The following is a 24986-nucleotide window of genomic DNA, read 5'->3' on the forward strand; positions in this document are numbered from 1 at the left end:
AAGGAGAAGGCCATTATAGAACAGAACAGAGTGGCCAGCGGTGGTGGAGCACACCTTTAATCCTAGCACTCGGGTGACAGAGGCAGGAGGATCTCTGTGAGTTCGAGGCCAACCTGGTTTACAGAAAATTCTAGGGCAGCCAGTGCTGCACAGAACATTGTCTCGAAAAATAAAAAGAAGAACAACAACAAAAAAAGAATAGAACAGGGAATATACAGTGCCATCTAACACTCCTGATCTCCTTTTGCAAATTCCTCCTTCCACCTTTTCCTGGCCCAATCTCCGTCTCTTTAAGAAGTCAGCCATAAACGAAGTGAGAACGCTGGGACGGCCACTAGGCTCCAGGCCTAGGGCATGATGGGAAAAAAGAGGGCGGGAACCACGGTTGGGAACGGCCAATTACCTTAGGGCTAGCACAGAAGCAGGAGTGCGCAGGCGCAGTTAGCAAGGCGTTGCCTCGCGAAGCCTCGGGCGATTCCAGGGGAGGAATTTGAACTGGGGACCTTGAATGCTCCTGTGACCCCTCAGTCTCGTGTCCCTTCGGGAGCCGCTAGGTGACTGGGAGGTGGGTGTACGACGGGGTCCAGGAGGCCGCCCGGACTTGTGGGCTTGTGGGCGGGACGCTGCACCACGTGTCCCAATGGGGCGTGGCCACACGTGACCCGACGGCGCAAGTGGAGCTGGGTAATCTCCTGCGACTGGCCGGGCACCTTCAGGCGTGGGCGGAGTGACGCGGCGGCGGCGGCGGCGTCGTGCGCTGCGGTGGGGTCCGGGCTCCCTGGGGCTGACGGGCGCTGCTGGCTCGCACGCCGCGGTTGACACTGCGTTCCTCCGCTGGCTGTTGGGGACAGGCTGGGGCATTCTGGTTGCGAACGGGAACGTCAGAGAGCTAGCGACAATCGGAGGAGGCATACACACCTGTGTATTGTTACAGCAGTGGCAGGTGGTGGTAAGTTCTCGACCCCGGCTTCGCGACAGGCTTTTAAAAATCCGTTGTTTCTCTGGCTGGCTTGGGCTGATGAAAGAGGCCTTTAGCGAAGGTTTCTTTTTCACTTTTAAGTTTTCATTTGTACGTTTGGGAATCTGGAGAACAACCGGAAGGTTGTTTGTAGCAGCGGTTCTCAGCTATTTACGATTCATAACTAGCAAAACTACAGTTATGAAGTAGCAACGAAATAATTTTATGGTTGGGGGGTCACCACAGCATGAGGAACTGTATTAAAATGTCACAGCAGTAGGAAGGTTGAGAGCCACTGGTTTATAGGAAGACAGGCCTGACCTCCATGGAGGCTCCAGAACGTCCAATTGGTCCACTTGCAAACCGGAACTTAGTGTGCACTTATGATGACATCTTAGGCTCTGAACTGGCTTTAAGCCAAGAAAAGGGCTCTTGATTCCAGCGCAGGCCAATTTAGAGGGGAAGGTGAGGCAATTGCCTCACTTTGAGAAATCAAAGCTGACTTGGGTCTCAAGTCAGTGCCCATGCAATCAGGAATTGTACTGAGTCCAACTCTCCAAGAGCTTAGTAGCTTCCTAATCCCTTGGCTCATTTGGCCAGTCTACATCTCAACAACCTTCAACATAGTTTAAAGACCATAGTGCTTGTCTAAGACACTAGGGAAGTGAGACTTTTCTCATTGGAAGGTAGCTAACCCAGGAGCAGAAAGAATAGTCAGTCCTGGAATGGTTGTGGCTCAAATGCTCCAGCATGAAACTATTAACATTAGCGTGAAGGAGAACAAAATCCGAGTACCAATCCTTTATCTTATGGTTTAGGAGTCTAGCTGTCCATCATAAGAAGAAATCTTCGTTTTCAAAGGGAGAACTCTGAATAACAATTAGAATGAAAGAACCTTTGGATGGTGGATGTGACAAACCAGTGATACAACAAGGGCTTCTGGACAGAATTAAAGAGGAGCCTGATGATGCACAGGTGAGCACTTCTCGTGACTTTATTTATTTATTTATTTATTTATTTATTTATTTATTTATTTATTGAGACAGGGTTTCTTTGTGTAGCCCTGGCTGTTCTGGAACTTGCTCTGTAGACCAGGCTGGCCTTGAACTCACAGATGCCTCCAGAGTGCTGAGATTAAAGACGTGAGGCCTGCCTGGCTCTCTGGACTTTTGTTTTGTTTTGTCTTTTTCTTTTCTTTACTTTTTTTTTTTTTTTTTTTTTTTTTTTTTTTTTTTTGGTTTTTCGAGACAGGGTTTCTCTGTGTAGCTTTGCGCCTTTCCTGGCACTCACTCTGTAGCCCAGGCTGGCCTCGAACTCACAGAGATCCGCCTGCCTCTGCCTTCCGAGTGCTGGGCATAAAGACGTGCACCACCACTGCCCGACTCTCTTGACTTTTAAAATATTGAAAGTTACTATTTTTTGGGCTGGAGAGATGGCTCAAAGGTTAAGAGCACCAACTGCTCTTTCAGAGGTCCTGAGTTCAATTTCCAGCACCCACATGGTGGCTCACAGCCATCTGTAATGAGATCTGCCACCCTCTTCTGTATACCTAATAAATAAATAAATCTTAAAAAAAAAAAAAAAAAGAAAGTTAGTATTTTTTTGTCTGGAGAAAATGGTAGTCGACAGCTTCTGGTTTACAAGTTGATATAATTGTTTTTTTTTTTTTTTTTTTTTTTTTTTTTTTTTTTTTTCCATCCATTAGATGAGTGCTATGAAGGCTGAGGGATATGTTGTTAAGCAGTAGAGTGCATTCTTAGCACTGTGAGGATCTGTGTTCAATTCTCAGTGCTGGTCCAAAATGACTAGATGTGGGTTTTTTTTTTGTTTGTTTGTTAGTTTGTTTTTCGAAGATAGAGTTTCTCTGTGTAGCTTTGGAGTTTGTTCTGGAACTTGCTGTGTAGACCAGGCTGGCCTCAAATTCACAGAGATCCGCCTGGCTCTGCCTCCCGAGTGCTGGGATAAAGGAGTGCGCCACCACCGCCCAGCATGTGTCATGTTTTGAATGTACCCTCCAAATTTCATTCACTGGAAACTTAACTCATGATGCAGCGTTGCTGGGGGTGATGATCCTAAGTGCAGATTCTGTCATTACCAGGAGTGAGTTTGTTGTAAAAGTCAATTGAGCTGCTCTTGGCTTGCAGTCTTGTTCATTCTTGGGCACTCTCCCACCCGTTGTCACATTATAATGTGACTAGAAGACTTGACTAAATGCATCCCCTGTATCTTGGAATTTACAGCCCTCAGAACTATGAGAAAACTCCTTTCCTTATAAATGATCTGTTGCATGGTTTTTCTTATATTTTTGGTTGTGAACCTAGCCTTTAACAGCTGAGCCATCTCTCTAGCCCAGCATGATTTTTTTTTTTTTTTAAAGCAATACAAAAAACGTCTTAAGACGGGCTGGAGAGATGGCTCAGAGGTTAAGAGCACTGACTACTCTTCCTGAGGTCCTGAGTTCAATTCCCAGCAACCATCCGTAATGAGATCTGGTGCCCTCTTCTGGCCTGCAGTCATATATGCTGTATACAAAATAAATAAATAAATCTTTAAAAATAAAAAAAAAATGTCTAAGACGATGGGTTAATCAGGTTTTCAGTATTCTGAATGAGAAAAGAGAAAAGGTCATGGTAAATGTGGTACTTTTTTTTTTAAATTTTATGTACATTGGTATTTTGTCATGGTTGTTGGGTCTCCTGGAATTGGAGTTACAGACAGTTACAAGCTGCCATGTGGGTTCTGGGAATTGAACCTGGGTCCTCTGGAAGAGCAGTCAGTGCTCTTAACCATTGAGCCCTTCTCTCCAGCCCTTGGTACTTGTTTTTGTTAAAGAAACAAATATATAAATGGTAATGATTATCTACACTAATAGATGGTGTAATGTATGATATGTATCATATGATAGTATGTGGCATTAATATGATTATTAATATCAATGCATGCTTAAGAGTGTGCCCATTGCCGGGCGGTGGTGGCACATGCCTTTAATCCCAGCACTTGGGAGGCAGAACCAGGCGGATCTCTGTGAGTTCAAGGCCAGCCTGGACTACCAAGTGAGTTCCAGGAAAGGCACAAAGCTACACAGAGAAACCCTGTCTCGAAAAACCAAAAAAAAAAAAAAAAAAAAAAAAAGAGTGTGCCCATTATCACTCTCACATCTATGATAATATTCTTATTTTACACATGAGAATGCCAGAGCTCAAAAAAGTCAAGCAGTGTGTATGGATCAGTTAGTAGACATTAGATAGGATTCAAACCCAGATAGTAACATTTCAGAGAGCCTGCTCCTCCATATGTAGCTTGAATTGAGAAGATTATGCAGAATAGAGCCTTGTTATGAACTTTGATTTTAAGAGCAACAGGAGACATTATAGGGTTAGTTTTAGTTTATTTATTTTTTAAGACAGTCTCATCCCCAGGCTGTCCTCAGATTTGCTATGTCGCCAAGGATGACTTTTACCTTCCAGTCCTCTTGCCTCCGTCTCTCCAGTGAGTGTGTGCTGCCATGCCAGGTTCTCATTGTAGAGACAGTAACATGAAACAGATTCGCATCTGGGAAGCACTGTGGCTGTTCCTTAAAGACAGATTAGACACAAAATTAACTTGTAGAGAGTCAGTTCTTTTGGCAAGAAATTTTTTTACTTTCTTTAGCTGTTTTTTGTTTTTGTTTTGTTTTGCGCTCTTTAGTTACTGACCTTATTGTAGAAACAAAGCAATAGTATTTAAACATAATAAAAATTAATAAATTCGGGGTGTGATGGTACATGCATTTAATCCCAGCACTTGGGACGCAGAGTCAGGTGGATCTTTGTGAGTTTGAGACCAGCCTGGTCTATAGAGCACTAAACTACACGGAGAAACCCTGTCTTGAAAAAACAAAAAACAAAAAAATAAACAAAAAAAGTGAGTTCCAGGACAGCTAGGACTCTTACACAGAGAAACCCTGTCTCCAAAAACCAACCAAACAAAAAAAGTAAGATTTAACTTCTCACACCAGCTCAAGCAGGATCTTTCCAGCACAGGAATGCCCCCTAGGTTTGCTGTTGCTCATGAATTCCATGCCTTCTTCTTCTTCGCTCTAGTCACAGTGAGCGAGAGGGTTGGAAGGTGGTGTTTGCAGAATTGGAGTGAGTGGTGGAGGCCTCCAGTATACTTCTCCTTTCAGTGTATTTACGTGCCCTTTAGTTGGCAAATGGTTCCTCTTGCCTTACCTAGTGTAACCATTTGTTTGCCAAGTTTTTTGGGTTCTGCTTTTAAAATATGTTTCCCCATTTCATTATTTTTCATGTGAACCATTTGCAACTTGCCCAGCCTTCACTCACGCAGTCCTTCAAAACACTGTAGTGGTGCCATTTTATTCTTTGCAGATGTAATAGTAACCCACCCTCCACCCTATCCCCAGTGCTGGGGCTTGAACCCAGGGTCTTGCACAAGCTAGACAGGTACTCTACCATTTCGGCCAGTTTCCTCCTATACAGTAAATCATAAACATTGGAGTGTGCTGTCCAAACTACTCAAGTTTAGCCTTGGTTTCCCTCCTCACTGTCATTGGTCAGCTTTCCCATTTCTAATATGTGCTCCTGGAAACTTTTTGCAGTTCACTAAAAGATAAAAATGAAAATTCTATGTGTTTGTTTTGGGTAATCCAAATTGGCTTTGAACTCACTAGGAGTTGAGGACATCTTTGATCCTCTTCCTTCTACTTCTCAAGTGCTGGGATTCAAGGCACATGCCACCATAACCAGCTGTAATAGATGTATTTTATTCAGTGTTTTTTGCCTCTTTTTTTTTTTTTTTTTTTTAAACAGGGTTTCACTATGTATGGTTCTGATTGCCTGGAACTCTCTGTGTAGACCAGGCTGGCTTAGAAAACTCAGAGATTTGCCTACCTCTGCCTCTGGAGTGCTAGGATTAAAGGTGTGTACTACCACACTCAGTTCAAATTTTTCTTTAATTTATTAAATTTTAATATTTTTATGTATTTAATTTTAGATTTTTTTTTTAACTCACTCTGTAGACAGGTTGGCCTCAAACTCAGAGATCCTCTGCTTCCTGAGTGCTGGGATTAAAGGCATTTACCACCACCACCCAGCTTTAATTTTGAATTTTATTACTGTGTGTGTGTGTGTGTGTGTGTGTGTCTGTCTGTCTGTCTCTGTGTGTGTGTGTCTGTGTGTCTTTGTGTGTGCCACATGAGTTTGAGTGTCCTTGGAGATAAGAGGGCATCAGATCTCTGGCTGGAGTTTCAGGTGATTATGAACTGACTGACATAGGTCCTGGAGCTTTACTTAGGTCATCAGGAAGAGTATGCAAGGTGCTGGAAAAGTAGCATAGAGCTTTATATCTTGATCCTCAGGCAGCAGGTAGATAGAGATACTGGGCCTGTTGCAGGGTTTTCAAACCTCAAAGCCCACCCCACGGACGCACCTCCAACAATGCCACATCTCCTAATTACCCTCTGGTAGCTCATCAACGGGGGACTAAGCATGCAAATTTGTGAGCCTGTGGGTGCCAGTCTCCTTCAGACCACCACAATTATAGCTGTTTTCTGAGCAGCAAATTAGTCTGTTTCCTTTAAACTCAATCAACTTCATTTAAGTTCTCAGGACATAGGCAGAATAAAAACAGATTATTGGCTAAAATATCACATGAATGTGCCCATCTCAGTTTCTGACAGAGTCCTTGTTTCCTTCTGAAACTTCATGAGTCAGGTCTCCACTATCCACATTTATTTTAGCATTCTTCTCACCCTAGCTCCCTTCATAATAACACATTAAATCTCTGCTTTGAGTATTCAAGGGCTTTCCCAGCTCAAAGTTCCAAACTCTTCCACATTCCTCCCACAAACTAGTTCTTTTTGTTTTTTCAAGACAGGGTTTCTCTGTGTAGCTTGTGCCTTTCCTGGAACTCACTTTGGAGACCAGGCTGGTGTCGAACTCACAGAGATCCGCCTGCCTCTGCCTCCCGAGTGCTGGGATTAAAGGCGTGCACCACCACCGCAAGGCACAAACTAGTTCTTAACAGTACTGAACTGCTTACTGCTTGCTTCCTGGCAAGTGTATATGGTGTTGTGTTATTTCCTGATGGGAAGGTGGAAGGGCAAGTAAGTGTGTATGGAACAGACCAAACAGAAGGGATAGACCAGTACTGTAAGAAAGAAACCAGTCTGTCTTCATAACCTGATTACCTCCAAGGAGTCCCACTGCTCCTCAAGACTGTTAATGGGAGTCACATGTCTTTCTCCTTTTCTTTTTACTAACCCTGCCATCTACGGTAGTGACCTGCCTATATGACACACTGGTGCAGCAGTGGCACAGCTGGTTGTAGTTAAGGTCCAATCCATGTGATGCAACTCATACCTGATACTGCTTGGATGGACCTGGAGGAAAACAATCCTACAGTACTCTGCTAAAGGAGTGTAGCAATGGAATGACTCCTGAAACAATCTGCTGTACTCATAGGTTAGTGTCTTCTCCGCTTCCTCCTGCATAGATGGGAACAAATACAGACACTCCCAGACTGAACAATGTGCAGAGAATGAGAGACCTTGGAACACTCAGTCCCAAATGAGATGTTTCCACTAAATCCCTCCCTTCAGGGCTCAGGGAACTTTGCAGAAGAGGAGGCAGGAAGATTGTAAAAGCCAGAGGGGATGGAAGCCAAGGAAACAAGGCCTTTTAGACGCAACAGGGTTGATGCACATAGGAACTCACAGGTCTGTTGCAGCATGCACAGAGCTGCACAGGTCTGAGCCAGATGGGTTCCCAGTGCTGACAGGGGAGGTGGATACAAGGCCCCTAACCTAAATGACCACTACTCACAAAGGAAGAATTGGTTTTCTCCAGCAGAGTTTGACTGGGTCCATGAACCACTGTAGCAGGCTTTCTCTGGACCACCCACCAACCCCCAAATCATGACATGGAGACTTCATATTAGTTATGAATGCTCAGCCTTATCTCATGCTTGTCCTACTAGCTCTTAGAACTTAACCTGTTTCTCTTCATCTGTGTCTTGCCTCGAGGCCTTTTACCTTTCATTCTGTATGTCCTACTTTCACTGCTTCCTCCATGTCTGGCCGCTGGTTGGCAGCTGCCTGGCTGGCCAGCCGGCCCTGGGCGTCTGTCTCCCTCCCTCCCTCCCCCCCCCCCCCCCCCTCCCTCCCTCCCTCCCTCTCTTTGTTTCTCCCTCCTCTCTCCTCTCTGGAGCCTAGATTCCTCCTCCTACTTACTTTCTGCCCGCCAGCCCTGCCTATCGCTCTCCTGTCTAGCTATTGGCTTTCAGTCAGGCGCCTTAGGCAGGCAAGGTGAAACAAATGTAACACATCTTTACAAAAATAAAGTAATATTCTACAACAAACCAGACTTAAGGGCAGGCCCCATGCCTAGCAGTAGATGGCCAACACAAAATACTTGGAGGTCTTTCAGCTCATAATCCTTCTCTGGACTGTTTGTTTTTGTTTTGTTTTATTTTGGAGACAAGGTTTCTCTGTGTAGCTCTGGCTGTCCTGGAACTCAGCTCTGTAGACCAGGCTTGTCTTGAGCTCATCTGCCTGCCTCTCTGCCTCCTGAGTGCTGGGATTACAGTGTGTGCCATCCTGCCTGGCTGATTTTGTGTTCTTATGGGATTCCTGTGTGTGTGGAAATGTGTGTTGTTTGTGCTCTTTGTACTTTTTCTTTGGCTTTTTTTGTTTGTTTGTTTTGTCCTTTTTTGTTTCTTTTTTTTAGTTGCTTGTTTTCTAATGAGAAAGAAAGGGTATTGTTTTGGGTGGATGGGGAGCTGGGGGAGGATCTGAGGAGTTGGGGGAGGGGAACTGTGATCAGAATATATTATATGAAAAACTATTTTCAGTTAAAAGGATAAAAGCATTTTTCATTGAAATACAATTATATCACTTTTCCTTCTCCCTTTCCTCCTTTTAGCCCTCCCCAGGCAGCTTCCCTCAAACCCCTCCTGTATCCCCCTCCAAGTTGAAAGCCTCTTTTTCTTTATTGGAGAGAGAGAGAGAGAGAGAGAGAGAGAGAGAGGAGAGAGAGAGAAGAGAATATGCACAAATATATAAATACAACCTCCTGAGTTCTTTTTTGTTGTTTGTGTGTGTATATATAGTTCTTGGGCTGACCACTTTGCTTTGGACAGCCAGTAAGAGGGCTTATGCCTGCCTGGAGAGATGGCTCAGAGGTTAAGAGCACTGACTGCTGTTCCAGAGGACCCTGGTTTAATTCCTAGTACCCACATGGCAGCTCACAACTGTCTCTAACTCTAGTTCTAGGGGACACAACACCCATGGTAAAACACCAATGAAAAATTTAAAAAAAAAAAGCCTTAAAAAAAAAAAGAGGGCTTATACCTGGGAGAGGCTCATTCTGTCTCCCAATAGTCATTAATTGTCTGTAGTTCTTTGTGTTGTGATGGGACTCCATGAAATTTTCAACTTTTCTATGTAAACATACCAATTAGGAATCAAATTTCAGCATGAGTTTCAGAGGAGACAGACCACAGTACCGTCTAAGTCATTTCATCCTCCTGTGGCAACATTACTGTAGACTGGTAGCGTTATTATAAACCAGGCCCCTGAGGTAGCTCGGTGGGCCAAGGGGCTGGCTGAGCAAGCGTCGTAACCTGAGTTTGTCCGAGAACCCATGTGAAGTTGGAAGGAGAGAACTGATTTTACAGAGTTGTTCTCTTCCCTCCACATACTCATCATGGAACATGTGTGCCAACAGCTTACACACATAGAAAAACAAATAAAAAGTAAACTACACAAACCTTTCTTTTGTTGTTGCTGTTTTGAGTTGTGGTCTCATTTTGTAGCCCAGGCTGGCCTGGACTTCAATAGGTAGCTGGGGCTGACTTTGGACTCCTGGCAGATTATCTGCCTCTGTCTCTTTTGTACTGTTATGAGAGACATTGCTTTGTTAATATCTCAGATTGAATCCAGGGCTTTGCATATCTTAAATAAATGATCTGAGCTCCATCGCCAGCAAACAGTAGAAACTTGTTCTCATGGCTTTGGAAGCTGGAAGTCAGAGCAGTCCCCCAGCATAGTGGGTTCAGTAAGAACTCTCAGGATATGGACCTCATGGAGCTTTAGTTCATGGAAAGAGAGCTGTCTTTTGGCCTTTACTTTTAAGGGGCACAGTCACGGTTTAAATATGAAATGTCCCCTAATTAGTTTCCTTTCTCTTGCTGTGATGCAGCATTATTATGACCAAGACTAGGAAGGAGTGAGTTTATTTTGGCTTGCGGTTCCAGAGCTATGAAGTCCATTATGATGAGGGAAGACATGGCAGTGGTTAGGAAATCATGGTGACAAGTGCAGGAAGCTAACTGGTCACATTGTCGTTCATACAGAAAACAGGTAGTGGGGCTAGGCCATAAAATCTGAAGCCCTTGGTGCTAGATTTTTCCAGCAAGATTCTACCTCCTAAAGGTTTCATAAACTCCTTAAACAGGACCACTAGCTGGGGACCAACTGTTTAAATACATGAACTTCTGTGGGGCATGTTTCCTTCAAAGCAATTGATTCCCAGATAGTGGTGCTTTTTGGGGTGGGTGTGGATCCTTTAGGAGGTGGGGCCTAGATGAAGAAGTAGGTTGCTCTGGGCAGGTCCTGGGGATCATATAGTTTGCTGTGCTTCCTAATCTTGAATATAATAGATGCTTTTGAAGTCCCAGTTGGCATTCCTTCCTACCATGATGAACTCTGTATCCTTGGTAGCCAGTGTAAACACCTTTTCTCTTAACTCTGTCAGCTATTTTGCCACAATAAGGAGAAAAGTGGATATTGTAGGGACTAAGGTAATTTATGAAGGCTTTACTTTCTTAACTTTGCCAAAGACCTCACAAGGGTACAGACATTGTCTACTGCATATTTACTAATGAAACTCACTGGGTCATAAAACACAAACAAAAAGATAGCCCAGGTGTGTGGTTATTCTTTTCATCCCAGTACCCAAGACAGAGGCAGGCAGATCTCTTTGAGTTCAAGGGGAATTGGCAGAGTGGAAGAGTCACAATAAATTTTAAGAAATTTTACGTGTGTGGGTGTTTTGCCTGTGTGTATGTAAGTGCACCACACACATGCCTGATGCCTACAGAGGCCAGAAGAGGGCCTAGGCCCCATAGATCTGGAGTTAGAAATGGTTGTGAGCTGCCTATGTCGATGCTAGGAATTGAACTTCAGGTTTTCTGGAAGGTCATTGAGTGTTCTTAACCGCTGAGCCATATATCTAGACCCAGTATATTTCTTTTAAATCTTTTAAAGGCTGCTTTCTTTATAAAAAGATTTATTTGTATTTTTACATGTTTGTTTATTTACATGTTTGTTTATTTACATGTTTGTTTATTATGTATACAGCATGTGTTCCTGCAGGCCAGAAGAGGGCACCAGATCCCATTACAGATGGTTGTGAGCCGCCATGTGGTTGCTGGGAATTGAACTCAGGACCTCTGGAAGAGCAGTCAGTGCTCTTAACCTCTGAGCCATCTCTCCAGCTCTTATTTGTATTTTTAATGAGCATATGAGTGCAGGTGTCTGTGGAAACCATAAGTGCAGATTCTCCAGGAGCTGGAGTTACAGGCAGTTGTGAACTGAACTTAGGTTGTCTACAGTTGCTGAGCTACCTCTCAGCCTGAGAATAAATTTTTGAAAAAGTAGTGATGAGGGCTAGAAAGATGACAGAGCAGTTAAGAACATTTGTTCTTGCAGAGGATCCAGGTTTGATTCCCTGCAGCCACATGGGTGTTCAAAACTGTCTGTAACATCAGTTCCAGAAGGCCTGACATCCTTCCCTGACCTCTGTGGTTGTCAGGAACATATGTGGTATACAGACATACTTGCAGGCAGAACACTCTAATAAATGAGTAAATATAAAAAACAAAAAGTGATGAAATGAGGAAATCAAAGATGTTGGAATCATTGACTGTGTTAGATGTTGACAAGAGACCAAGTAGTAATGGAACTTAAGGGCAGCTACTTGGTTAACAATTGTGAAATGGTTGGCTGTGTTAAAATAGTCTTAACGACTAGTCTCATTACATTGAATTCAAGAGGGAATCAAAATGAGACCACAGAGAAAAAATGAAGTATTTGTTTTTAAAGTTGTGCATGTGTATTGATGTGTGTGAGTGTGGGTATGTATGTGCCATGATGTGTATGTGGAGGTCAGATGTAGCTTTCCTGAGTTTATTCTTCCCATCATGGGATCAGAAATGGCTCAGGTCAGGTTTGTACAGTATCTTAGGGTTCTCTTTCTTTTCTTTTTTTCTTTTTTCTTTTTTTGGGGGGGTGAGTTTTTTGAGAGAAAGCTTTGTAATCTGTCCTGGAACTTGTTCTGTAGACCAGGCTGGCCTCAAACTCACAGAGATCTGCCTGCCTCTGCCTCCTGAGTGCTGGGATTAAAGGTGTGTGCCACCACTGCCCGGCTAGGGTTTCTATTGTGGGGACAAAACACTGTGACGAACAGCAAGTTGGGGAGGAAAGGGTTTATTCGGCTTACACTTCCACATTGCTGTTCATCACTGAAGGAAGTCAGGACAGGAACTCAAACAGAGCCAGATCCTGGAGGCAGGAGCTGATGCAGAGGCCATGGAAAGGTGCTGCAGACTGGCTTGCTCTCCATGGTTTGCTCAGCCTGCTTTCTTATAGGACCCAGGACCACCAGGCCAGGGGTGGCACCAACCACTATGGACTGGGCCCTCTCCCATTTATCACTAATTGAGAAAATGCCTTACAGCTGGATCTCGCATGGAGGCATTTCCTCACCTGAGGCTCCTTCCTCTCTGATGACTCTAGGTATGTCAAGTTGACACACAGACTAGACAAAAACAAACCCAAAACAAAACAGTATAATTGATCCCTTGTCATCTTGGCCCGCAAACACATCACTATTAAGCCACAACCCTTCTGTTCCTACTCATTCCCAAGATTTCACATTAAAAACATAAATAGCTTTTAAAAGTCCCACAGTCTTTACAAATTCAAACACATTAAAATTTCAGTCCCTTTAAAATAGTCAATGTATTTTAAAATTCAAAGTCTTTTAAAATTCACAGTCTCTTAACTATGGGCTCCAGTTAAGTACTTTACTTCAAGAGGGGAAAACCAGGGCACAGAGTCAAATCACATTTCAGTCTTCTGAAGTCTGGGATCCACTCAATCTTTTGGGCTCCTCCAAAGGGTTTCGGTCACTTGTCCATCTCTGCCCACTGCAGCACACACAGCTCGTCTTCTAGGCTCTGGCTGGCTCCACTCCACTGCTGCTGCTGTGTCTTGGTTGTCTATGGTTCTGGCATCTTAAAAATGCTGGGGTCTTCTGCTGCAGCTGGCCTGCACTTTCACCAATAGCCTCTCATAGGCTCTCTTCATGGTGCCAAGCCTCAACTTTTCTGCCTGACCCCTCAGTCCTGGGCCTCTGCCTGCCACTGAGGCTGCACCTTCACTAATGACCTCTTCTGGCCTCTCGAAGTGCCAAGCCTCAGTTGCTCTCCATGACCCCTTCATGCCTTCAAAACCAGTACCACCAGGGTGACACTTACACATTACCAAGTCCAGCTGCCAGCATGAGGTACAACCTTGGCTACCTCTGGAACATAGCTTCTCTGTGCTTAGGGAACACTTCCCAGAAGATTTCGTCTCAGTGATGCTGGTCTCTTCTTAATCACCAATGGTTTCTTAGCTCCTGTTGACCAGCATCAAGTTTCCAGTAAAGCAAAGTTTCACTTTAGTAGTTCTGGTATTTTGTTAATCATAGCTGATTCTTCAGCCCCAGCTAAGGAGAACCACAAACTCTTAATTCAAAATAACATGTGGCCCCAATAGGGTCTTTAAACTTCCCTCTGAAGTTTTACAAGTCAGGCCTCCATCCTCTGCACTGCTCTCAACACTATCTTCCAAGTTCCCACAGAGCATCCCACAGAGCTCTTAACACTCAATGGCTTTTCGAGCCCCAAACCCTTCCACAGTTTCCCAAAACATGGTCAGGTCTCAGCAATACCTCACTATGCTGGTATCAGTACACACAGCAAGTGCCTTTATCATCTGAACTGTTTCACTAGCCCAAGAATGAAATACTTTTAAAGTTTGACTGTAAAGGGAGGGGAATGGGTGAATAGTAATAGCTTCTAAAGGAACAGCATATTAATATATAAATAGAGAGGAAGAAGAAACCAAGATGGAGAGAGAGGAAAGTAAGGGGGGTTGGATAGAGTGATAAGAGGGAAAGGAGTCCTGACACTTAGTTAGAAAGGTTGCCTTTCCTAAGTAAGAGTTTGCTAAGTGGTTTGGAGATAGATTGAAAGGCATCTTGGTTGCTTGTTTTCACTTGGTAAAATTGAAACCAGTGAACAGGAAATGTATAACATGAAACCTAATTGGTCTTAAATCCTAATTGGTCTTAATAAAAACCCGGAGCCAGATATCAGAGTAAATGCTGAAAGATCAGAGAATCAGAGCAGCCAGCCACCACTTATTACCTCTCCAACTCCTCAGCCTGAAAGAAACCTAGTTCCTGTCTCCTCCCTCCTTTCTCTGCCAAGCCATATCACTGCCTGTCTCAACCTCCCTAGTGCTGGAATTAAAGGTGTGTGCCACCAGTTCCTGGCTCTGTGGCTAACTAGTGTCTTAGCTCCGCACTCTGATCTTTAGGCAAGTTTTATTTGTTAGATCACAAACAAAATATCACCACAGAAATGTGGTGGTAGGAACTGCAAGTAATGAAAGTTTAAAACTCAGGAAATAAAGCGTGATGGTATGCCTTTAATCTCAGACAGAGGAAGGTGGATCTCTAGGAGTTGATGCCAGCCTGGTCTATATAGGGAGCTTCAGGCCAGCCAAGGCTAAATAGTGAGACCCTGTCTCAACAAAACAAAAAAACTAATCAACCAAACAAGACCCCCGCCCCCCCCCCCAAAAAAAAAAAACCCAAAACAAAAACTCTAGGGAGCTATATCAGGAGCATTAGATAGATAATATTACAGGTTGATAAAACTAATTTTAAAATCTTAAGCATTCTTTCTGATAAATTGGTAGAGCATCCCCCCCCCCCACAGGGTTTATCTGTGTGGCTTTGCACCTTTACTGGAACTTGCTCTGTAGCCCAGGCTGGCCTCAAACTCACGGAGATCCACCTGGCTCTGCCTCCTAAAGGTGCACACCACCACCGCCCTGCTGAGCATGCAAATCTAAATCTCAGGGTCACAGGTTCATGCCCCACATTGGGCGCCACTTGTTATGTGAAACCATGAGAGTCTGTTAAAGGATCTCAAGAATTTATTAAAGTATAAAATGGGGATAATACTCTCACTGATAGAGACTAAGGAAGATGCCATCGCTGATCCAGTTGCTGAGTCCTGCCGTTCTGCCCAGGGGAGCTGGGGACCAACTGCAAACTGCTCCATGCCACCTGACCCAGTCCTCACCACCCAAGAGAGTGCTTAAGTCCTCTCTCTCAGCTCCAAGGGTCACATACATAGACAAAGCCACACCCTAGGGCTTGTACCTCAAAGCCATTGGCTGAAAGGAATGAATTCCCACAACAGGAGAAAGTGATATAGTGCCTCCACTTCTTTGCATGTATCAATAAATAGTTTAATAAATATTAGCCTGAAACTTTATAGCTAAGAATGACCTCATTTTCCTATCTCTTCCTCTTTGAGAGCTGAGATTACAGGCAAGGGTGACCATACCTACATTATGTGATGATAGGAACGGGACCCAGTGGCACTCTTATTAAGCTGCAAACCAAGTCTGACACCCTTCCCCCCAACTTTTGTTTTGAAATATATCAGGTCATTTAGACAAGAAAAAAAATAAGGTGATTGACTTTAGCATAAAAGCAGCTTTATATTAACAATTTTTTGTTGTTGTTGTTTAAGGCTTACATTTTCAAACTTTCTTTTCTTGAGACAGTCTCACCCTGTACAACATACCTTGGCCTGGATATATCCCTCACTATATATCCCAGACTGGCCAACAACCTGTGGTATCTCTCTTTTTAGTCTCCCCAAGTATTGGGATTAATAGGCCAAACCACCACAGCCAGCTTCATTTTCTAACATTTAAAATAATTATATTAAGGATAAAAATGATTTCCTAGCTGGGCGGTGGTGGTGCATGCCTTTTATGCCAGCAATTGGGAGGCAGAGGCAGGTGGATCTCTGTGAGTTCGAGGCCAGCCTGGTCTACAGAGCGAGATCCAGGACAAGCACCAAAACTACCCAGATAAACCTTGTCTCAAAAAAACAAAACAAACAAAAAAAAAGATTTCCTTGTGATGATTTAACTTATAATTTGTGTGTGTGTGCAGGATGTGCATGCACATTCTGGAGTTCCAGGCAGTTGTAAGCTGCCCAGTAGTGGTACTGGGAACCAAATTCTGGCCTTCTGGAAAAGTTGGATGCAATCTTAACTGATGAGCCATTTCTCCAGCCCCCATTGTGATGACTTTTATATAATAAGCAGACTGCATTGAGTGTCTGCCCCCAGCCCCCACCCCCAAACTGGCTGTCCTGGAACTTGCTCTGTAGCCCAGTCTGTAGACCAGGCTGGCCTTGAACTCAGAGATCTTCTTGCCTCTGCCTCCCAGGTGCTGGGATAAAAGGTATGAGTTACCACCACCTGGCTTGCATTGAAATTTTTGTATCTCACTGATCATTAATAGATAGGACAGCTTGTAAATATATTGGCTAAAATTATTAATTTAGGGGCTAAAGCCTTAGCTTAGTTGGTAGAGTATGTTTGCCTAAAATGAACAAAGTTTTGGGTTCAATTCAGCATTGTATAAACCAGGTGTGGTGCCTCTTGCCTATAATCCTAGCTAGAGTCTGAAGGATCAGAAGTTCAGGCAGGGTTAGCCTAGTCACATGAGAGTTATCTCAAAGGGGAAAACAAATTACTAATTGAACACCGGGTGGTGGTGGCACATGCCTTTAATCCCAGCACTGGGAGGCAGAGGCAGGCAGATCTCTAAGAATTCGAGGCCAGCCTGGGCTACAGAGTGAGTTCTAGGAAAGGCTCCAAAGCTACACAGAGAAACCCTGTCTCAAAAAACCAAAAAAAGCAAAACAAACAAATTACTAATTGAGATCTAAACTTTATGTCACTCATTTTATTTCATATTAAATATTCAATTAAATATTAGTTATAAATGTCACTCATTTAATTGACCACTCTTGAATATAACATAAGAAATAAGTAGTATGCAAGTACTCACTGTTGAAGTCTGTTGATGTGGGATCAGATTTCCAATATTCAGCTAAAAAGCTAAAATATCACTGAAGGACCACACCATATATGAAATACCTGATCACTAGAAGTCACTTTTAAAAACAGCTCAGGTGCCAGGTAGTGGTGGTGACATATGCCTTTAAATCCCAGCAAAGAGGCAGGCAGAGGCAAACAGATCGCTGTGAGTTTGAGGCCAGCCTGGTCTACAGAGCAAGTTCCAGGACAGCCAAAGCTGAACAGAGAAACTGTGTCTCAAAAAAAAAAAAAAAAATTATTTAAAAAACAAAAACAAACAAACAAAACTAAAACAAACAAAAACACAACCAAACCGCTCAGGTAGTGGGTAATTGGACTTCCCACAGGTATCTTAACTCTGAGACTTCCTTGGAGAGGGAGATCTACAGTGGTCATTCTGTGGCAGTGGCAAGAGGAATTCTGAGGGTTGCAGATCATCACTCCTTTGGAAACTGGATGTCTTACTGGGTGCTAGAATGCAAATACAGATATTTATTGTTGGGTAACTTGAAGTCATTGATTTTTCAAAATCAGTGTTCAGATGTCACCATTCCTTGGATTCACTTATTTGCCAGATAAATTGATTGAAGCCAAACTGAAAACTGTCCTTTTGTTGTACCTTTTGTATTTCTTACAGTAAAAATGTTGGCAAATTTAAAAAGTTGAGCATGGACTGTGATCCCAGTGCTGGAGCCTGCTGGATTAGTCTAGGCAATTGGTGAACTCCGACTTTGTTGAGTGAGAGACCCTATCTTAATAAGTGAGGTATAGAGTGATTGAGGAAAACACCTGACATGGAACTTTATCTAGTATCTCTGTGCACGTGCACATACTTTCCCACACACGTATATACACAAACATACACAAATAAGTAGTGTGAAAGCTTGGAATGGCTACATACTATATTCTCATCTATCAAGATTACTTTTGAAAAACAGGTATAACTGCAAATGTTTTCTAATTTTGAAAGACAGTCTTTGTAAAGATTGTGTCTAGTCTTATAATTCTGATTTTTGAGGTTTTTATGAAGAAGACTATGATTAGGATGTATAAAAGATGGATCTGACAGGATCAGAATTTTTTTTTTTTCTTTGAGATAGCATCTCTGTGTAGCTCTGGCTGTCCTGGAAATTGCTCTGTAAACTAGACTGGCCCCAAACTCACACGAGAGCCACCTACCTCTGCCTCCTGAGTGCAGGGGCTAATGGGGTGTACCTCCATTGCCCAGCTCAGAATCAGTTTTTTAATTGGCTTTCTAGTTTATTCATGTCTATTGTATTTATTTCTCTCCCTCTCCTTTCTCTTGTTTTTAAGGAATATGGACTTCAAGAAAGTGAACTGAAAATTAGTGCTGTATTTTCAGCTAATGACACTTCTCTTGGTAAGAAATGAAACTAGCTAAGTTTGTTACAGTTGGTAGAACTGAGGGATGCACCTCTACCTGGAAGTCTTTCTCCTCTTTTAGAGATTATTTTTCAGTATGGAAACTGGTCACCATTGGCCTTTTAAAAAATGAAAGACATTAAGGTTATATCAGAAGGTGATACATGTATTAAGGAAATGTATTTTTTTTTTTTTAAGATTTATTTATTATATATACAGCATGTATGACTGCAGGCCAGAAGAGGGTACCAGATCTCGTTACAGATGGTTGTGAGCCACCATGTGGTTGCTGGGAATTGAACTCAGGACCTCTGGAAGGGTAGTCAGTGCTCTTAACCTCTGAGCCATCTCTCCAGCCCGGAAATGTGTTTTTATATAACTTCTGCTTCTAGCTGGGAGTGGTAGAACATGTTTTTAATCCCAGTACTTAGGAGGCAGAGGCAAGTGGATCTCTGTGAGTTCCAGGCCAGCCTGGTCTACAGAGTGAGTTCCAGGACAGCCAGGGCTACACAGAGAAACCTTGTCTTGGAAAAACAAACAAACAAACACCTTTCGGTTAAGTTATATGTGTACATGTGTGTGCAAGTGGCTGAAAGTGGTACACAACTGTAATCGGGACCTGTGAATGTGAGACAGGAGGATCATAAGTTTGAGGCATATGTGTATATGAGAACTGGTTTTTAACTAAAATATAATACTTATTAAGGGTTGTGGTAATAAAAAGTTGAAACTCTTTGTTTTGGAACGTGGTTATTTTCTTAGTGTAATGGCTTTCAAAAACTAACAAGTTTTTTCCTTGAAAATATATGCATTGGTGAAACTGACATTGCTTTCTTTTTTTTCTTACCGTGTTGCTAGGCTTTCAGCTTGGTCCATCGTCGTCCAGCTCAAACTCATTAGTTTCTTCAATTCCAACTACTCATGTGCTCTGTTCTGGTTGTAAAAAACTACTTCATAAGACAGGATGTGCTCAGCTTTTCTGTTCCACGGAATGCATCACGAGATACTCAACTGTCTTCAAGTTACCTCAGCCCAAGAAAACCTGCACACATTGCTCCAAGTACAGGGTTCCTAAACTTTTACTTTCTTTCCTTTGTTTCTTTCTTTTTTTTTTTTTTTGAGACAGGGTTTCTCTGTGTAGCTCTGGCTGTCCTGGAATTTGTTATGTAGACCAGGTTGGTCTCAAACTCACAGAGATCTACCTGTTTCTGCTTCAAGTGCTGGGATTAAAGGTGTGCACTATCATTCCTGGCTTCCTGGCTTTACTTCTTTTTTGTTGTTGTTGTTTGTTTGTTTTGTTTTTTGAGACAGAGTTTTTCTGTGTAGCAGCCCTGGCAGTTGTTCTAGAACTCAATTTGTAGCCCAGGCTGGCCTCAAACTCACAGAGATCCACCTGCTCTGCCTCCTGAGTGCTGGGATTAAAGACGTGTGCCACCACTGCCTCACCTATTTTTATCTATCTATCTATCTATCTATCTATCTATCTATCTATCTATCTATCTATTTATCTATTTGTTTGTTTGTTTATTTATTTATCTATATCTATCCATCCATCTATTTATTTATTGAGGCAGTGTCAAATTGATATTTTGACACGTCTTAGGATTTTAATGAGGCAGCATTAGCACATAACTTAGCACATTATAAATGCTTAATAAATGAGATCTTATTAATAAAGAATTTAATTGTGTATGATTACATAATAATAATAATATGTGCATGATATTTTCTTAATTTTTATGTATATGAGTGTTTTGCCTGCCTTTATGTCTGTGCACCACATGCATGCCTGATGCCAGAGGAGGCCAAAGAAGGCTTCATATCTCATGGAGCTGGAGTTACAGATGGCTATAAGTTGCCATGTAGACACTAGGAATCAAACCTAGGTCCTCTGGAAGAGCATCCAGTGCTCTTAACCCATGAGCCATTTCTCCAGCCCCAGATTTGTTTTGTTTTTGTTTGTTTGTTTGGTTTTTATTAAGTATTTATGTATTTGTTTTTCAAAACAGGGTTTCTCTGAGTAGTTTTGGTGCCTGTCCTGGATCTTGCTCTATAGACCAGGCTAGCCTTGAACTCACAGAGATCCACCTGGCTCTGCCTCCTAAGTGCTGGGATTATTTTTGAGACAAGTTTTCATGTAGCCCAGACTGGCCTTGAACTGATTTACATAAGACTTTGAAATTGTGAACCTCATTGCCCCCATCTCTCAAGTACTGAAATTACAGATAATGTGCCATTACATCTGGCTAAATATAATGTATTACGGTTTTTAGTGAGAAACCACATTCAGAATCACTACTTTATCTGCAAGCACATATTTTTGATGTGCTTTGATTGATTGGTTCAAAAATGTTTTTATATTTATTTATCTTGTATGTTATCTGTGTGTGTGTACTTGTGTATGGGCACACACACAAGGTCAGAAAACAACTTGTGGAAGTTGGCTCTACTAGGAGGGTCCCATTCCTTCAACTCAGGTTACCAAGCTTGGTGGCAAGTATCTCTGCCAGCTAAGCTATCTCATCAGCTTTTTATGATTGCTTTGTGAAACATGGTCTGACATAGCCCATACTGGTTATGAACTTCGTATGTAGCTGGATGACCTTGAACTATTTTTTTTAATGATCTTTTTTTAGTGTTTTGACTGCATGTTTGTATGAGAGTGTTGGATCCCCTGGAACTGGAGTTACAGACCATTGTGAGCTGCCATGTGGGTGATAAGAACTGAACCCAGGTCCTCTGAAAGAGCAGTCATTGTTCTTAACCACTGAGCCATCTCTCTCCAGTCCCTGACCTTGAACTCTGAATCCTCCTGCCTTTCCCCTCTCAAGTGCTATTGTACCACCACACCCTGTAGAAGCACATGTATTTTTAAGCTTAGGTGAATTTTAGAAAATATAGACAATTTTTATTATCTTTTCCTAGCTTACCATATAATAGTTATGAATAATAAAGATATGAGGGATGGGGAAATGGCTCAGTTGGTAAAGAGCTTGCTCTGCAAACATGGGGACTTGATTTGATCCAAGCATCCACATAAAATGCTGGGTACAGAATCTCATGCCTTTAATCCCAGCACATGAGGGACAGAGACAGAGGTCAATGGGTCTCTGACTTGGGGGGCCTGCCTAGTTTGCTTAGTGAGTTCCAGGCCAGCCAAGGCTTCATAGTGAGATCCTATCTAAAAATTTAAAACCGATGGGCATAGTGGCGAGTGTTTGCAATCCCAGCACTGGGGAAGTGGACACATGAGGATCCTGGGGCTAGATCCCTGGGGCAGCATACAGTAGTCAGAGAGTCTCAGGTCCCGGTGAAAGACCCTGTCATGAACAACAAGGTGGGTGGTGCTTGAAGAGGAACGGCTCTGGCCTCTGCACACATGTGCACCTACATACACAAAATACAAATGGAGGTGTACAAGTTGTAGGCTCGTAGAATGGTTCACTCCATACTCTCTGGATTTGAGAGGCAACTCACTTTAACCTCGCATTTAGTCTCCTGATCTGAAAAGTAGAAATGATAGTACCACTTCCCTCGCAGTGTTTTCTGTGGTCCTTAATGACTGGTAGAGTCATAATTCACTACACTTACATGTGTAATATTACAGTTATCGATAGTTACTTTGTTACCTCCCTCCACTAGTGTTTCTGTTTTGAATGTTTCCTTCAAGTTTTATACTTTTGAGAAGAAGAACAGCATTTAGCCTCTATCTAATCAGCTGTGGCTTTCAATGCTCACTGCAATAATTGTCTCTTGTAAACCGGCTCTAGAGATCTCAGAACTTCGAAGTTATTTGTGTTGTGTTCTTCTCCACACTCATAGCTAAGATTTATATAGCATGCTAATTTGTATATTAATCTCTCGTAGTTCATCTTGAAATTTTAATTTATAATATTCACTTATGATCTCGGTCAGGATTACACTGTTGACAGCTGTTGCGTAGAAGACACATGCTGTGGGATGGCCACGGAGTCGAGTCTCCCTGACTCCAGCAGAGAGCTGGAAGTCTATTTTTGTTAAATATAATTCTGGTACAAATGCTCACATTAGATAGTATAAGCCCCACTTTACACATGAGATAGTGGAGACAATAATTGCTTCACTCATAATCATTTAACTGAGAAGTAACAGAACTCATCATCAGCACTGTGTTTCAGATGATTTATGCAGAGTTTTTTTTTTTTTACTATGCAATAGTTATTCCTAGCTAAAATAACATTTTAGCTCCCAGGTAGAATCATTGCACATTTGTCTTTGTTATTTGTTTTTAGAGACATTTTAAATCCAATGGATGTGATCACAATCAGATTTGAAAATTCCTCTTCCTGCAAAGATTTCTGCAGCCAGTTATGCCTGTCTTCTTATGAGCTAAAGAAGCCCATTGTTACTGTATACAGCAGTGGCGCTTCAACCAAGTGCAGGATGTGTCAGAAGGTCACTGACGTAAGTGTGAGTTACGCTTCACTTTCATTGGAATTCTACTCAGATGGTGTTCTCTCTCTCTCTCTCTCTCTCTTTTTTTTTTTGGTTTTTTAAGACAGGGTTTCTCTGTGTAGCTTTGCACCTTTCCTGGAACTCCCTCTAGCCCAGGCTGGCCTCAAACTCACAGAGATCCGCCTGGCTCTGCCTCCTGAGTGCTGGGATTAAAGGTGTTTGCCACCATCGCCCAGCCCTCTTGCTTTTTTTAAAGACAGTATCTTGCTATGTAATTCAGACTGCCTTCAACCTTGAAGCCATCTTCCTGTTTCTGCCTCCCAAGTGGTTATAATGCCACCATGCCTGTTAAAGGTCAGAGATTTCTTTTGCGTGGCTCTTATTTTGTATTTGTGTAGCTGATATACAGATTAGATTTGAAATTAAATATCAAAGCCAGGTGTAGTGGCGCATGCCTTTAATCCCAGCACTTGGAAGGCAGAAGCAGGTGGATCTCTGAGTTTGAGGCCAGCCTGGTCTCCATAGTAAGTTTCAGGATAGCCAGGGCTACATAGTGAGATCCTGTCTTGGGAAAGAGAAAAAAAAAAAAAAAGGACGAAGTAAAGGAAGAAGAAAGAAAGAAAGATCAATCAAAATGTGGTACAAGGTCTTTGTTGTGATGCCTTTTTTTCAGAATTCACACAACAACCTCACTTTGAATTGTTGTGAGAAGTATGACTCTGGGAGCTATTGTTAGGGTAGCTCTGACCTTCTTGTCCCTGATGGTGTACAAGCAGGTGTGGATGCCCGCTGTGGAGCATGTAGTCGCCCCCCCCCCCAAGCTGGCTGTGAAAGGGTGAGCTGCAGAGTGAAGGTGGGAGTCCCCTGTTCATCCCGATGTGATCTTCTGTCCAGGGAAGTGGGGCTGACTCCACATAGGGATGGTTGTAGAGTGACATGATTCAGATGAAATAGGCCACTTTAAACACATTTTACATTTTATTCACAGCTCAGAACTTACAGATGATTTGTTGTGTGAAATGTTGATAGTGAAAACTCCTTATAGATGAACCCATGAGTAGAGTTAAAAGCCAAAAATTGATTGAAACTAAAGGAAACTTTTTTTTCCTTCTAAGATGTGTTTTGGAATGAATTCTTGGTTGGTTGGTGCCATCATTCTATGGTGATACTTTAGGTACTTATTATTTACTGTAATAAATAGTAGTCTGGTTAAATATTACATGTTTCAATTACTACTGGTTAAGATTTCTTTTTATTCTTTGTGTATGTGTTTATGTGTATATGGGTATGTGTGTATGGGTCAGGTTGATGTTAGAAGTCTTCATCATTTGCTTTGTACTTTCTTCATTGAGGCAAGGTCTCTCAGTTGAACTCAGAACTCATCCATTCATCTAGTCTAATTAGCCATCTTGTCCCAGATATCCCATCTCCACCTTCCAAGTGCTAGAATTACAGGTAGGGCTAGCAAACCTACTTGGCATTTATGTGGGTTGTAGGGATTTGAACTCTAGTCCCTTTTCCTGTGTGGCATGTTTTAACCATTGAGCCATCGTCCGATCCTCTTTTTTTTTTTTTTTTTACAGTTCTTACAAAGGATGTCAATGATAATGATTTTTTTTTAGGGACTAAGGTGATAGTTCAATTGGCAGAGTCCTTGCAGCCATGAGGATTTGAATTCCATCCCTGTAACCCATGTAGCTGGTTGTGGTGGTGTACACTTACACTCCCAGTAGAGAAAGGTGTATTTAGGGGACTCACTGGCTAGCAAGCATCAATTACTTGCAGATTCCAGGCCAGTGAGAGAGTGTGTTCCAAAAAAAGGGTAAATGACACCTGAATGATACCCAAGGTTAAGTCCTGACTCCCACACACATGTGCACACATGTGCATGACACTCATGCACCTACATGCACACAAACATACAGTTCCTTTACTTAGCAAATTTTTGATTTGTTAATTCCTTGAGCAGTT

The 24986-nt window shown here is 42.5% G+C and overlaps 1 protein-coding gene across 8 annotated transcripts in view; it reads left to right on the forward strand.

The window, feature by feature from the left end:
• Window positions 1–478: 478 nt before the first annotated feature.
• Zmym6 (zinc finger MYM-type containing 6) overlaps window positions 479–24986 on the forward strand; it is a 47267-nt gene continuing 22759 nt past the window's right edge. For 2 of the 8 annotated variants that reach the window (XM_028861617.2, XM_037202938.1), the window contains exons 1-5: window positions 754–949; window positions 1777–1933; window positions 18513–18579; window positions 19440–19641; window positions 22853–23030. In XM_028861617.2, the coding sequence (XP_028717450.1) occupies window positions 1844–1933; window positions 18513–18579; window positions 19440–19641; window positions 22853–23030 (537 nt within the window). In that variant the 5' untranslated portion in view covers window positions 754–949; window positions 1777–1843. Of the gene's footprint in view, window positions 566–753; window positions 950–1776; window positions 1934–18512; window positions 18580–19439; window positions 19642–22852; window positions 23031–24986 lie in introns of those variants that run through there. The other 6 variants (XM_028861619.2, XM_028861620.2, XM_028861621.2 and 3 more) reach the window with 6 other exon arrangements.

The sequence above is a fragment of the Peromyscus leucopus genome, chromosome 2 (genome assembly GCF_004664715.2).
Source record: "Peromyscus leucopus breed LL Stock chromosome 2, UCI_PerLeu_2.1, whole genome shotgun sequence".
Taxonomy (NCBI): Eukaryota; Metazoa; Chordata; class Mammalia; order Rodentia; family Cricetidae; genus Peromyscus; species Peromyscus leucopus.